This window comes from Camelus ferus, chromosome 32 (assembly GCF_009834535.1).
Source record: "Camelus ferus isolate YT-003-E chromosome 32, BCGSAC_Cfer_1.0, whole genome shotgun sequence".
In the NCBI taxonomy this organism is placed as follows: domain Eukaryota; kingdom Metazoa; phylum Chordata; class Mammalia; order Artiodactyla; family Camelidae; genus Camelus; species Camelus ferus.
Window position 1 is genome coordinate 16,781,622 of NC_045727.1, and position 15,519 is coordinate 16,797,140.

Sequence of the window (15,519 nt, forward strand, 5' to 3'; positions counted from 1 at the left end):
TGCTGCACCAGAAACTGAGTGGTAGTGACAACCGGGATGGACTTGAGTCCTTAGAACAGAGTTTAGAAGGGCCCAGCATCACCCTCAGGGTGACTTTATCAGGGCTGAGACGAGGAAGAGGACAGGATACCACGAAAGAGGAGGAACGCCTGGGAGGACTGTGACCGCAAGACACCGCCTGCTGCACAGGTCCCATAAACAGAGCGAGTCTGTCACACAGCCTTACCTTCAAGTCTCTGTAAACAACAAACCGATTGTGCATGTGTTCCAGTCCCAGGATGATTTCGGTGGCGTAAAACCGCATCTCCTTCTCGGAAAAAACCCCGTGTTGGGAGAGGTGATAGTGCAAATCGCCCCCTGGAATCAGAGCGGTCAAATTTAACTCAGCGTGTTTGTTTAAAGGAAACGAAAAAAATCACTGTCCCCCTACCTAGCTAGGATACAGTAGAAAAACGTAAACTATGTTTCTGTTTTGCCCATATACCTATCGCTGATTTCAAAAACACTTGAAAAATTATAGAGGAAACTTAAACACTGAGACAGCTTAGATGGGACAATGGCCGGGACAATACGACACAAAGCCACCGTTGTCTGGTGTCACAGCTTCCAGATGCACCATCGTGGGGACGGGGGGAGGCGGGGGGAGGCGGAGGGAGGCGGAGGGAGTCGGGGTTGGGGGTTAGCCAGTCTGCTCTGATTACTAAGTCCTGTCTAATAACTAAATCAACCCGTGTAGTGATCCAGTAGATCGCTCAGCAATTGGCTCTGTGAACACTAATAAGGAAACAGAACAAACAAGTTGATCACATTGATAGATATTTGATAAAGCAAAGAAATAAAATTTTAACTGGTCAAACCCAGGGGATGGGTATTTGGGTGTCCCTAGTAAAGTTCTTTCCGTTTTGCCACGTTTGACATTTTTCATAATAAAATGTTGGGAAAAAAGTAAATCATCACATGGCCTCAAGTGAGAGAGACAGAGAAAGCCACCAACAGGGCTAGGAATGTTCTTATAAACGGTGAAGGAAGAGCCTCAGTTGATTTACAAAAGTCCATGTGTATCCAACATCATGGCCCTTGATTTTATAAGTGTCATCTTGTTCACACACATTCCCGTATCACCCCTGCCAGATGGAGACATGAAAGATTTCCAGCATCACTGAAGGCTCCCCCATGTCCCTCCCAGTCAGTATGTCAGCTCGCAGCCCCTGACCAGGCCGCGGGGACCCTCTTCTGCCCTCTCCACCACCGATGAGCTCTGCCAGCCCCTACAGTCAAGTAAACAGCCACACAGGGTATCTGCTGCTGTGTTTGGCCACTTCTGCTCATTATTATGTCTGTGAAATTCCCTCGTGCCTTTGGACAGACCTGGTTTTAAATCAAACGCTCAAAACGTCATAAAACTTCAAATGAACTTCAGAAAAGGTATTTCGCTTGTTGAACTGTATGCCTTTTATCTCAGCTCTTGTTACTAAAAATGCTTTGAACATGTATCATGTTCCTTTCTAGTATTAGAAAAGTACTTTCCTGGCTAAAACTCTTTCGGCATTCCCCGGGTCATTATTCACAGTTAAAAAATAATGTTAATAAATTAAATAAACTGAATCAACAACATACAGCTGATCTGGGCTGAAGGTACAGAAGACTGGGCTACCGTCTGTGCCGGCCCACAGTCAGTCCTTCAAAGCTGGTTCTTTAATACACTTCTATCTTTGGCTTGTATTCTTTGGAGGTATTTTGTTCCTAAAAGTTGAGGGCCAGGAGACAAGCGAGCTAAACACCCCGGCCAGCTACGTCCCAGAAAAATCAAGTCTCACTGTGTTTTACTTTCTGAAAATCTTTTCTGGAAAATGCCACTTTCCTGGGGAGAGACTGGGAGGGCCAGGAGGAGATGGTAGTCAACATTTTTTGAAATGAATTTTCCCTGAAAATTGGAGAGTAAAAGGTTTCCTCAAACTTCAGGGGGTATCTAATTGTCCGAAAGACCCAAATGGCTAAGATCGAACATCATGGCAAAGGCGTTCAGTGTATTCAGACCTCCCGGGCCTCGCTTACCGTTCATCAGATCCAAGATGAAGCAGAGTTTATCAGGCGTGTGGAAGGCATAGGTCATACAGACAATGAAAGGACAATCCTAGAGTGGAAAAAAAAATACATATATAAGAAAAGCAAACACTGTCCTCAAAGCACACCTGCTACCAAACACCGTCTGTACAGTTTTTCAGCCAGGCCACTGCCCTGTGTGTGGAGCACAGACACCTACGTGATAATCTTAACGGACACAGTAAAGCGGGTCTGGTACCATGGTAAAATGCATGGACACACAACACTGCTAACTGGAGCAAATGAACTCAAAGGTCTTCTGTCACTCCAATTCGATCATGACTCTTCCTTCCACATCTTCTGCAGAAGACTCAGAGTCTACAGAAAAATAGGACTATCTTGTTAGTCTTTTTGTTAGTCTGCATTTTGGTTCTGGCTAGTCAAATATTCATTTCAATCTTGGATTCTGAAGTTGGAAGAACCAGACCCTGGGGGGGACGGGAGAGGAGGGAGGAGGAAATGTTATCTGTATTACTGTCTGGAAACAGTGAGAATAAAAATGGAATTAAATTAGCTTTGCACAGTGGAAAAACATACCAGCGTCAGGGACTGAACAACTCAACTGTAAAGATGCCAGTTTTCCCCAAAGTTAATCTATAGTTTCCATGCAATCTTAATTAAAATGAAAACTGATAAACTGATTCTAAAATTTATACAGAAAATAAACAGCCAAGAAAAGCTCAGATACTCTTGAAGAAAAAATAAAGCTGGAAAACCCACTGTGTTAGATATTAAGACTTAAGATAAAGGAACAGTGATTCAGTGTGGTACTAGCCCAAGGACAGACAAATAGACCAGTGGAACAGAGCAGAGAATCCTGAAGTAGCCCCATATGTAAATGGTCAATCAATTTGTAATAAAGTGACGCAACAGGGTGGGGGAAAACCATGGCCTTTTTAATCAACAGTGCTGGAGCAATAGGTTATCTGTGAGATCAAATGAAAACATTGACCCCTACCTCACACCGCACACTAACATCAACTCCAGGTAGGTATAAATCTAGAGGAAAAATAATAGAGCTTCTAGAAGAAAACAAAAGAGAACACCTTCAGGATCTTAGGGTGAACTAAAGATTTCTTAAACAGGCCACAAAAAGCTCTAATAATAAAAACATCGCTAAGCTGGACTGAAATAAAACCAAAGACTGACAATACCAAGCGTTGGAAAGGTATGGAGTTAATGGATCGTCCAGTGTGGTGGCTTGGAGGGTACAATAGTACAACCACTTTCTCAAGATGTCTGGTGGTGTCTGCTAGAGCTGACCACTACCTGCAAACCCTCTGAGCCAGCATTTCCGCCCCGGGGTATCTACCTAACAGCAATCCGTACTTATGTGCACCAAGAGAACTGCATGAGAATGGTCCTCACGGCACTATTTAAAATAGTCCAAACCAGGAAACAATCCAAGTGTCTACCAACAGTAGGATGGATACATGAATTCTGGCACATTCATGTGATGGAGTACTATAGAGTGGGGGTAAACAAATTTTTTCTGCAAAGGGCTAGACAGTAAATATTTTAGGCTCCTCAGGTCCCATCTAGTCTCTCGCCTATTCTTCTTTGTTTCTTTTCTTTATAATCCTTTAATAATGAAAAAAAAAGTTCTTAGTTCACGGGCTGTGAACACAAGCCAGATTTGGTCCCTGGGCCACACACACAGCTTGGTGACCCCTACTATTTAGCCACAGAAGGTGTTGTGGCTTCGTACAATGATAAATAATTCTTACAAGCAAAACTGAGTGAGAAGCCAGACACAAAATGAGTACGTTTATATAAAGTTCCAACACAGGCAAAGCTTAATTATGGTGTTAGACAGCTGGGTGGTAGTTAGCCTGGGTGTGGGGTGAGCCAATGGAGAACATTCTGGAGCACTGGTAACTTTCCATCTCTTGATCTGGGTGCTGGATATATGCTTGTGTTCCCTAGTGACAATCCATCAGTGCCACACTAGTTCGAGAACCACATCCATTTAGATAAATATACAGGGTTCCCTTGCCACTCAGCTGCTTCAGGTAAAAATGGCACAAAATATCTATATCTACTTTCTTAACAGAAACAAAGAATTATTAAATTCTGCAGAAAAGATTCAAATTTCAACAAGATAATCTGTAAACAGGATTTGCACCGTTCAAACCTCTATATTAGGGGCATATGGATAAATCTGACTTAACACATTCTTGTATGCCCAAGATTCATGATCTTGAACTCAATTTCCTTAAATCTTCTGGAGGGAACGACTCCAGAATGAATTACAAACTTCATTTTGTAATTACCTAGTTTTCCTTAGAGTTCGGTTGAGAGGTGTTATTTACTAATTTCAAGATTTACTTTGCTTTAAATAGGTAAAATAGAGGTGCTGTTCTTTATTTGTTAAAAGCCACGTGGTTCTTGGTAGGGGTGGGTACTGTTCTACTGGGAATCCCACCAAGTGTTTCACCAGAACTTTCCATAGTCTGCTGAGGATGGCTCATTCCACTCCAAGTACCACACTCCTTCCTTATTGGGGATCCCCACATACTCTGGTTCCTGGTCTGACGAGCAGGTCATCTGCAGAGCAGAGATGTGGCAGACCAGGAACTTAGTAAAGCTGGGGTCTTTCCCAGCTTGAGACAGCAACTGCATCCACTTCACCCAGGGGACCAACAGAGCCTGAAGAGGGGGTATTTCTGAACATGACGGCATCTGACCCTTCTAATGACAGTTCTGAGAAAACGGCGAAAGGTCAAAGTATAGTTAAGATATTATGTTATTCAGATGGGATGCGAATTGGAGATTTATAATCAGAGGCTATCCAAGGAGGAAGGGCTCTTCAAAAAAAAAAAAAAGCACAAAACAAAAACCTAAAAAACCCTGGTCTGACTTCTTTCATTTCAAGATAAGGAAATTAAGGCCCCCTCAAAAGGGAAATGACTTGCCTGAGATCACAAAGTAATTTGGTAGCCAGCCAAGATTCAAACCTCCTAGTCTCCGGGACCCTCTCCAGAGTTGTACTGTGTTGCACAGGTTTCCACAGCAACGGAAAAGAAAAGCCCAGTTAGAGGGGTGTGACTTGGTCAGCTCTACTGAAGGCACTGACCCCAGTCCCTCATCTCTCAGGTGCTGAGCAGGTGCCACCCCAAGTCTCAGGTGGAGCCCGAGACACAGACACCTGCACGCCGACTCCCGTGAAGAAACAAGCAGTTGTTTGATGGTGTTGGTTTGGTTCCAAAGACAATGATGGTTTCGATGTTCTGCCTTGATGACACACTCCAGGTAAGTTAAGAACTAGTGGGTTTTTACAGGTAGATCCTTAAATAGAGCTCTGCAGCAAGGAACTGGTCTTCTCTGATTTCCCACCCAGTGAGCCAAATAGCTTGTGTTTTGCAGGAACTCTGTTTAAAACTGTGATAAAGTTGACTGTAAAATAGCCCTTAAAAAAACTTCTCCAACCCTGCTGTTGGAGGAATCTTTTCAAGTGGCGAGGCTTATTGGGTTATCTTCCTACTTCAAACGCTTTGTTTCCAATGGCTGGAAGATTTTATTTAAATTCTCAGTACTGGCCCGGAAAGCTCTTTCTGGTCTGGTCTGGCCTATCTGCCTCTCTACAACTTCCTCTCACGGCACTCAACCTCATCACTTCAGACCCCAGCTATGCCGCCTTCTGTGAGTCCCCAGAGCTGCCGCCCTCAGGACTCACACACCTACTGGCACCTCCCGTGACTTCAGAGGAGCATTTGTTGACGTATCTCTGCTCGGTTAACCGCCTTCCAAGCACTGTGGACCTGCCTTTCATAGCTCTTGCCATGTGTTCCAATTATCTGAGACTGTTTGAATAAACACCGCCTTCTCTCACTCCACACAGCTCTGTAAGAGCAAGGACCAAACTCGGGTCCTTGGAGTGGAGGGCCCGGCACAGTCTAAGCCTCAAGGATGGTTCAAGAAAGAATGAACAAAACTCTGATGAACAATTAATGACTTGATTAAGGAAGGTGCTGACGGCTCCTCCCAGGCATGGACATACTCGTCCTGACTTCCTTTACTGTCCAAAACTTACAGAGGAAAACTGGGAACAGTACTTCCTATTCTCCCTTTGGAGGATGAAGAGCAGGAATCCTCAGTTTGAGACCAAAAGAGAAAAACAACCTTCCAGTTAAAAGAAAGCTCTGATGGGTGACTCCCGCTCAGTTGCACGTCAGAACCTTAGGAAACCACGTTGATACAGGCCCACCTAGGGCTTCACCTAAAATAAAGATGACTTAAATCCTACAAACAGTGGCCCCTGAGTGACAAAACCAATTCCAAACAACCTTACTACAATTCTTTTGGTTAAATTATGTACTTAACAAAAATTTTAAGCTACTAAACAGCTTTGATACTTGAACAAGAAATATAGACACTTCCTTTAAATTAGTTCAGAGCAGTAGCCCAGTGTAACCCCAATGCTTCATTTATTCCCTTATGGGTAGACTGGTGAGGGACTACACCACTACTTAACCACACTGCCCCCATCACCTAATAAAACATAAAAATGCTACATGAAAACTTTTTACATCTATTGCTCCAACACCAAACATTTATTTCCATTAGCTTTCTTGAGAATAAACATCCAAGGCTTTGAGATAACTCATTAAAAATGAGTATGTTAATACATTACTAAAATTTAAAAAATATTTTAAAAAGACTTAACGCCTGCAGTAAGCACACATCCAGGTCTGAAATGAAGACGGAGACATGTACAATAGATATTAGAAGCCAATGCCATTTGTGCTGATTCCAACACAGTGTGCAGGCCACTCAGGGTTCCATTCCAATCTCTTAAAATCTTGGTCACTCACACAGGGTGAGCCTTATCTGACATGTTATATGCCCATATGTTGGCGGGTAGAGACACATAATTAGAATCTATTTACAGCCATGGCATTTTCATTTGTTATTGTGGGGCTAAATTATGATATTCTTCAGCTTCAGTAGCGAATAGCCTTTCTAGAATCACTTAAAACTCACGCGAGAATAATATAAACCATAATCCAGTAAATGCAGGTGATAAACAAGAAAACATGAAGCTTATCAAATGATGAGAAAGGAACCCTGGGGGTGTCCAGGGGGTCCAGGGACTTCGCGCAAGGATACGATGCCTCTGGGTCCTCAGTTCCTTGCTTCCCAGCTAAAAGGAATTCTGAGTTACCATCAAAATTTGATTCTTCCAAATACTTATTTAGAATTCAGCTATGATTGTTGGAGCCCAATCCCTCCTCCCACGTCTCACTTGCGTGTAAACCTTCCTGGCACGGTGTTCAATGTTCAATTTGCCCATGAGTTCCATAGCATGGGGCTGGTCACTCCACCCTCCTTTCACTCATTTCTCGACCTCGACCCCTGACTTACTCTGAACCCTGGACAACAGGCCTGCCGGGGCCCACGGACATGCCTAGGTTTCTGGGACAGTGGGTTTTTCTGGATGTCTTCCTAGACATCTGTACCAATAAATAAAAGCCAAGGTTTGGATTTCGGGAAATATCATTAACAGAAAAAGAAATCAGAACGGGACACTGCTTTGCAAGTCGAGATGACACAGGACATCGAGCTTCTACATGTGCTGGGCTAAAAATGACAGCTTGGAGTACAAATAGAACACCCAACAGGCAGAAAGGTGGGAATGGAGATGGAAAAGACCTGCGTTCACAGCAGGCAAAAGTCACAAGTGCCGAGAAGATAAAGCCCCCTCCAGATGGAACAATGGCTGGGGACCACCCTGAAGGGACAGTCGGGACTTGACTAAGCCAAGTGCTTCCTCCCTGTTTGTCACGAAGGGTGGAAGCCACGTGTCTCGTCCTGTTTCTTCTCTGGGTTAGTCCTTCTCAGTCATGCAGTCCATTCTTAACTCTACGCGAGGGATTTCTGGTTGTTGATATGATTATTTCCTGCCATCTCTGCAACCACATTCCGCAAAGAAGGGAGTCATAAGCATGTGTCAAAGGGAGAAGGCATGGGTGTGCAGAGCGATGGTTGCCAGTACTTTCCTAAGTCCCAAATTAAACACAGGTGCTATCTGAATTACTGCTTCTATTAACTGAGTGCTGCTGCTCCCTGCTATAAATTCTAATCCACCCAAAATTGGCTAGCCACATACTTGGCCAGGAGAAAAAAAAAAATGCCTGTGTTTTATTTTTAATTTTTTTTTTTTTTACCCATGAACTCTCTTTATCTTAATTTTTTTGGGTGAGGGGGGTAACTAGGTTTATCTATTCTTGAAGGAGGTCCTGGGGATTGAACCCAGAACCTCCTGCATGTTAAGCACAGGCTCTACCACTGAGCTATCCCCTCCCCCAACCACAAACTCTCTTTTATAGCAACAAAGCCCCAGAGGTGGTTTAAGACATCAGAGATTGGTACCCTAGTGGGAATGAAAGAAAATGCCTGTATTTTAAAGAAATTGTCCAGATGTAAAAAAAGCAAATTAAAACAAATAAATATGAAAACAAACAAACAACCACCAAAAAAACCAGCGCTCAAAACTGAATACTTACTCCTGTGCTCACAAGGGACAGCATAATCCTTTCATTTAAGGCTAGTGTTTCTCCTTGTTTCATCTTGATCCTCTTCTTATCTAGGCATTTCATCGCATACCTAGAAATGTAAATGTTGTTGAAAATTCTGCGGTAGCAATGTATCTAAGCAGATTTAAACAATACACATCATACACACTGGGGGAAGTTTCTACAGATCTGGAAAGCGTTTCAAAGAAGCAAAACGCTTCTAAAAAACCAAGGAAATCTGAATAACGTGGAGATTTCAGTCAACGGTAACGTACCAGTGTTACTTCATGCACTGTGACAAGCGTACCACAACTGAAGGAAGATAAGGGTGCTGGGAGGGGGGTACCTGGGAACCCCCCTACTAATTTTGCACTTTTTCTGTAAGCCTAAAGTTATTCTAAAATAAAAAGGCTATTTTTTTTTTTTAAAAAATCAAGCAATAATGAAGATATTTCTATCATTACATGAACAGACGTTTCAGTTGAATAAGAACATAAAGTAGATGGATGTAAAATTCAGGAAAATGTTTTGTATGTACTGTTCCCTGCCTAGCACTAGTGTGTGTATGTGTGGGTGTGCCGCGGGGGGTGGGTATATGTGTAATATTTAGCATTTAGGAGTCGTGAATTCAGCAGCGGTCAAGATTTTGTTAGAGTATAGAGTGTAAGACTCTAAAACATTGATGATCAACCACATGGGAAGGGAAAGCATGCGTTCAAAAACCCATGTTCTAAAGTGACATTTTATTTACTTGTTTTTCATCAATACTTAAGTTATTATATTTCAAATAATACAAAGAATCAAAGTTAGTTGAGAAGGAACACTTGACCACTTAAGATTTTTGAAGATCTGCAGCAAATTCATATTAAGGAAATACAGACATGTTATCGGTGTACTCTGTAATTACAGGTTAAAGAATGTAGAGGTTTTTTCCGCAGGACAATAGAAAGCTGAAAGGAAATTTTTACAAGGGCTTCAGGGACTTGAAAACTCTGTGTGTGTGACTATAAATTCCCACTGATGGACTAGTTCATGATACCCAGGTATATCAGTAGTCTGGCTGCTGTGGGACACATAAAATCCACTTGCTTCTAACTGATCACAACTTATATAATACGAGTTACAGCAAAACAGAGATAGATGTTCAGATGTGATCTTTTTTATTCCCTCTTCCAGGAGTTCTGTAAGACAAATCTGTTGACAAGACATTAATTTGCTTAATTATGGGATCAAATCTTCAGAACGCATGAAGTGATGTGTCCTTGAAATGTTTAACTGTTATGATAAAATTCAAAATGCCTCCTACTACTTCTGTCACCACCCTCCACCTGGATGGTATTTAATAAGACCTTTGAATTGCAGACCAGGCGAGATGGCACACACAGTTCTTGAGCCCCTCAGAATACGCAAATCGAGTCCCCGAGGATGGGTGGCAGTTCACTGATGGCGCCCAGAGCCAGTGCACCTGTCACTGGCAGCCTGGAGACCGTGAAGAATGAACTTGAGGATTCACGGGAGCTGAGCCCGGCCACCTTCTAGCTGGATGACTCCTGAGAAGTGCGTACCCTTAACCTATGAAACAGAAGACTATCTACCACGCCCTGGTGGTCTCTGAGGCGGGTGAAATATTCCATGTGTGTGAAGAGACAAATTGGTATTATTTACTTCTACACCATCATGTGACAGACTAGGCGTCCTAAATACCCCGACAAGCGGCTACAGTGAAGTAAAACTAAAATTTGGTGAAAGGTGACAAACGACATGTGAAGTACATCATTTAGGATCAAGAAGTCCACTGTGCAGCACAGAACAGGAAAGAACGTGTTCGCCAGAAAGCAGGGTCGTGGGGGGCTCTGTCTGCTAATACTAGGGGATAGGCAGGGTGCCAAATGCTTTACAATGTGTTATCTCATTTAATTCTCACAACAAGGCAGGTGCTTTCAGTATCCTGGCTTTACAGACTTGGATACGGAGGCTCAAAGAATGCACAAACTTTGTCCGAGCCAGAAAGTGAGGACGCTGATTTGACCTACGATGCCAGACTCCGACTCTGGACCCCTAGGTGTCCTGTCTCGGCCCGACACCAGCCTGCAGACACCTGGGGGCCAGACTCTGGGTTCACCCCACACGGGGTCCCAAAGCAAGAAGATCAATCAATGGGCACAACTTAGTGAAGGTAAATTTCAGCCACCAAATAATAAAAAAATGTGCTGCCTCTTGGACCTGTCCAGGAACGGAAAGGGCCGGCGGCACCCAACCAGAGGAAGGGCCCAAGCAGAGGCTGCATGACGACCTGCACGCGATGCCGGGGCAGGAGGCGAGCGCCTGAATTAGGTGACTTTGATTACTCCTTCTTACGCTGACTCGATAATTGTATAAACCAAGCTACACAGACTATTCCACCTTGCCCACTGTTCTAACACATCTGTTACGTGATCAGACTGGTAGCTCTGGATCTATCAAATCATATTTTTCCTTTCTCTTTTGTTTTCAGAAATACATCCACTCAGACTGCTCCTATATTAAAAAATTTCCAGCCCCCACACTGAAGAACTCCACCATTTACTTTGCAGAAGACCCTTACATCTGGCTCAGGGGCACTTAATTGCTTCACATCAACCTCCATGGGACAAGGGACAGATGAGGGGTGGAGCCCGATGACAGTGGTCCTTGTAGGAGAGCATCCTCCTTGTCCGCACTGAGCTCCCTGCTGTGGGAGCCATGTCTCCTGGAATGCTACGTCCTCCCAGACTGTACACCCTAAGTCAAAAGTGGGCCATTATTCAGAAGAGAGTTTCTCCCCTGCCAAGTATGGGAGCAGGAGGCTGTACCTAAAACCCCTTCCTGGCCACCTCCGGATTCCTGGCTCTTCACCCACGGCCTGAGCCATGGAGGGTTCCCAATACAGTTTCTGGTTGACTTCCCAGTGAGCCCTAAGAAGTAGAAGTTCCAGATGATCTCATTGACTATGCTTTCCAAAAGACAGCCTATTTCCTTCTGGGGTAAATTACCTCAGGAGTGAGATCACGGGCCTCCATAAATCTATGGAGGGATTTTCTTTTGATGTGCACATAAAATTGTCTTAATATTCCCAGCAAAATATGTGAGCGTCGAAAGCTTACATTTTTCCAGTGTCTGCTTTCCTGCAACCGTAGACTTCACCAAATCCTCCACGTCCAATAATCCTATGTACGCTGAAATCATTCATGGTCAACTGTGAATTCAAAATGTGAAATGGAAACATAAAACTGCATAAAAATTATGCCACTGTTCTCATGCAAAACCTATACAGTCATTAAAAGGGCGATTCTGATAGGTCTGCCCTTTCTGGGACTGGTCCCTCCAACTGAGAGATGAGACGCAAAAGGTGGCAAGACACTGTAGAACCACCTTCTATGCAAACTCCACAAAGTGCACACAATGGAGGCAAATGGAAAGATGACACAGTGGGAGCTGAGTTAGACTGTTTTTCCAATGTCATAAATCTTAGATTGTAAGACGTACACTTTGAAGACACGTGAGTGAGAAATTTCCAATCAAAATAAAAAGCGACCTCAGCTACTCTGAAGCCTAAAGTTTGGGGACAATTCAGCAATTCCAGGAACTGCCATGGTAGAAAAATAAGTCTACATTAGGGCATCTATGTTTCCCTAACAGTGGGCCATATGATTGGAGAGCCCAACAGATGCTGGCCATGTGAATTTTTTTATCAATAACGTCAGTGAGTAGAGAGGACTCGTGCCGGGCATGTGAGTGTGAAACCTGACCAAGTGTGAGCAACTCTATAAAGAGGCTTTATTCATAAGCCCTTTCCTTTTGTCAATAATATCTCAGCAATGCCCTGCTTCCCAAGTAGTTTTCATAGCATCAGACACGGTACAGAGGCAGACGGTCCTATGTCCATGGTAACGGGCGGTCAGACAAGAGCAAAATGCCCACTAACTGATGGATCCTGGCAAATGAAGGGTCAGATTCTTGAAGGGTTTTCCCAGACAACCCTTAAAATACCATGTCTGCCGCCAGGTGGGGACATCTGGCCCACAAGTTTCATCTTTGGTGCTCAGAGGACACGAGGACATGAAGACATGAGGACAGCAGGTCACAAGAAAGATCTACAGCAGAGATAAGGGATTTTGTTTTTTAATATGTGTTACGGCCTCTTGCTTCTAAATTCTGCCAAGAAATGGGATCGAGAGGGGAGGTTAAAAAGAAAAAAAAAATGTTCCAACAGTACCATTTAAGTAAGGAACTCAAAAAATATCTAGTTCTTTCTGTATCTAATTGCAAACTGGAGGAGGGTATGGCTCAGTGGTAGAGCACGTGCTTAGCATGTACAAGGGGTTCCATCCCCGGTACCTCCATTAAAATAAATAAATAAATAAACCTAATTACCTTCCTCCACAAAAAAATTTTTTTTAATTAAAAGTGAAGTAAAGAATGTGCCCAAAGTAAAGAATTACTGACACTGAAAAGATAAAAGATGACAAAACACTAAGGAAATACACGTTGGAAAGTAGCCTATATTTGAGGAGTGCTTTTATGATTCTCAAAATAAAAATATACTTTACTAAAAATAAATAAATAAAAATAAGATGAAATCGTGGTCTAGTAAAAAGTGTCATCATTTATATCATCTGATTGTACCTAATAATAAGGGGAAAAAAAAAAAAGAAGAACTGTACCAGGAAGGCAAAAAGACATGAGCACGTGGAGATTACATTACGCAGAAGTCCTGTATTTTTCCTACTATTTCTGTTAAAGGGTCAATTACCGCTTAAAATATCCTTTCTTAAATAAACACATTCTTATATGAATATGAAAAAAGAGAATTAAAACTCGAATTGTTTACAACCGGCTATGGGAGGATGGATTTTTCAGGCACGAAGCTGTGAGAAGGACATCTGTTTAGGCAGTGCTGTTACCCTGGGGAGTTCGCTCCCGGACAAAGTATTTTCTCATGAAGTCAAGCCAGAGGAAGTTTTTATTTAAAAAGAAAGAAAGGAAAAGATGATACTCACATGGATATTTAATTCTACATTTTTCCACTGGCAAAATCTGGTGAACTTGTCACTGAAAGAGAACACAAGGAGTTTAACTGAAAAGTTAAAATATCACATTAACTGGATTTAAAGAACAGTGTTTTCCGAGGAGCTAGAATTGGGCTACTTGTGCAGCTGACCTCAAACGGAGTTAAGTTTCAGTAAACGCTTTTTCACAGAGCATTCGCCTGGGATTCTAGGCTTCATTTTACGATTCTGATCAAAGACTTTGTGTTTCTCCTTTAATTGTCATTACATTACGGTAACCTCTTTATCTGAATCGGCACTGCCCAACAGATGGGTAACACAGGCCGCCTAGGTAATGTAATTTTAATAATATATTTTATCTAACCCAGTATATCAAAAGATTATCATTTCAACACGTAATCAATATAAAAATTTTAATGAGGTAGTCTACATTTTTATTTTTGTATTGAGTCTTGAATCCCAGAGTGTATTTCGCATGTACAGTCCATCTTAATTCAGACTAGTCATATTTCAAGAGCTCGGTAGCTACACGGGGCTAGTGGCTCCCATATTGGACCGTGCAGCTCTAAACAACCACACAAAATTAATGTTTACAAATAATCATAGGAGTAGCAACTACTTAAATCGTGCTTATCGCGTGCCAGGCCCTGCTCACTCACCCCTCCAACAACTCTACGGCCAGCTACAGCGGTGACCTCGTTTTACAGCTGGGAAGACGAGCTTGCCCAAGGTCACACAGAGAGAGAACTGGGTGGAGCAAAATTTGAACTCAAACCAATTTCTGCCTCACAAAGACACAAACGGCATAGGGGAGAAACCCTCAGACTAGAATCAGAAGGGGAGTAAGTCAGTCTGTTGTAAGACCCCGCAGTCTACCCAGTCGCTGGCTGTTTTTTTCATTCCTGCAGTGAGAAAAATATCCAGCCCATATCTATTTAATAAAGACATTATTTTGATTGGTTTTTTTTAAATTAATGAGCAACCGGTCTAGAAAGTGTTTGTTTTTAAAGATTTTTCAAAAGAAACACGTTCTAGATTGAATACTCCTTAAAAGCACAGAACGTTCTTGGGGGGGTGTTGGGTTTTATTTAGCCCCTGGCATGATTCCTTACACAGGCATAGTATTCAGGATTCTGTAAGTGAATGAATGAATAAAAATGAATGGAAGAAAGAGAGGGAGAGAGGAAGGCAGGAAGGGAGGGAGGGAGCTCTTATGAAGTGCAAGTTACAGGTGTTCTCAGCATACAACACAATGCCTTAAGGCATCCAAATATTCCCTGGCAGTTTCATCTAATGTGCCTGCTTAGGATCTTTTAAAAAACTATTTATGAGGCTAATAATCAAATTAAGAATCAAAAGCAGAAGAACTCTTGTAGTTACACAGCATCTTTTTGCAATGAATCTGAAATGACTTTTAAAGAGTGTTTCATTGGTCCTCCCAACATCTATGAGGTTGGTAAAATGAAATTATATTTTTAGAGTTTCTGAGGGTTCTTTCAAACAATTTTTTAAAAGTAAAGTGACTGCAAAAGGTACAACCACATTAGGGGGGGTCTCAGCATTTATAAATCCCTCATTGTTACTTTGCTGTCCACTAGGTGTGCTAGCTCATATCCTCTCTCCTCGCACATTTTGGCATTCAGAATATTATATATATATGAACAAAAACTGACTTTGAAGGCAAATCATTTACATAAAATGGTGACAGTTTCAGAAACTCCAGTGTGAGGTACATGCTTAAAATGCAAACAACTTCCCTTATATTTCCTGTAACAATACGACCGAAAGGTAAACTCAGTGGGAGAAAATGATGGTGCAGGTTTACCAGGTGGGTACACAGTGGAGTTAACGAGACCTCTCCCCCAACTTTAAGT

General features: G+C 42.5%; 1 protein-coding gene across 3 annotated transcripts in view; it reads right to left on the reverse strand.

Moving 5' to 3' along the window:
* GRK3 (G protein-coupled receptor kinase 3) overlaps positions 1-15,519 on the reverse strand; it is a 115,523-nt gene that overhangs the window by 31,555 nt on the left and 68,449 nt on the right. For all 3 annotated transcript variants that reach the window (XM_032471719.1, XM_032471718.1, XM_032471720.1), the window contains 5 exons: positions 13,637-13,688; positions 11,741-11,832; positions 8,610-8,709; positions 2,056-2,134; positions 227-357 (listed from right to left, as the gene is read on the reverse strand). In XM_032471719.1, the coding sequence (XP_032327610.1) occupies positions 227-357; positions 2,056-2,134; positions 8,610-8,709; positions 11,741-11,832; positions 13,637-13,688 (454 nt within the window). The remainder of the gene's footprint in view (positions 1-226; positions 358-2,055; positions 2,135-8,609; positions 8,710-11,740; positions 11,833-13,636; positions 13,689-15,519) is intronic.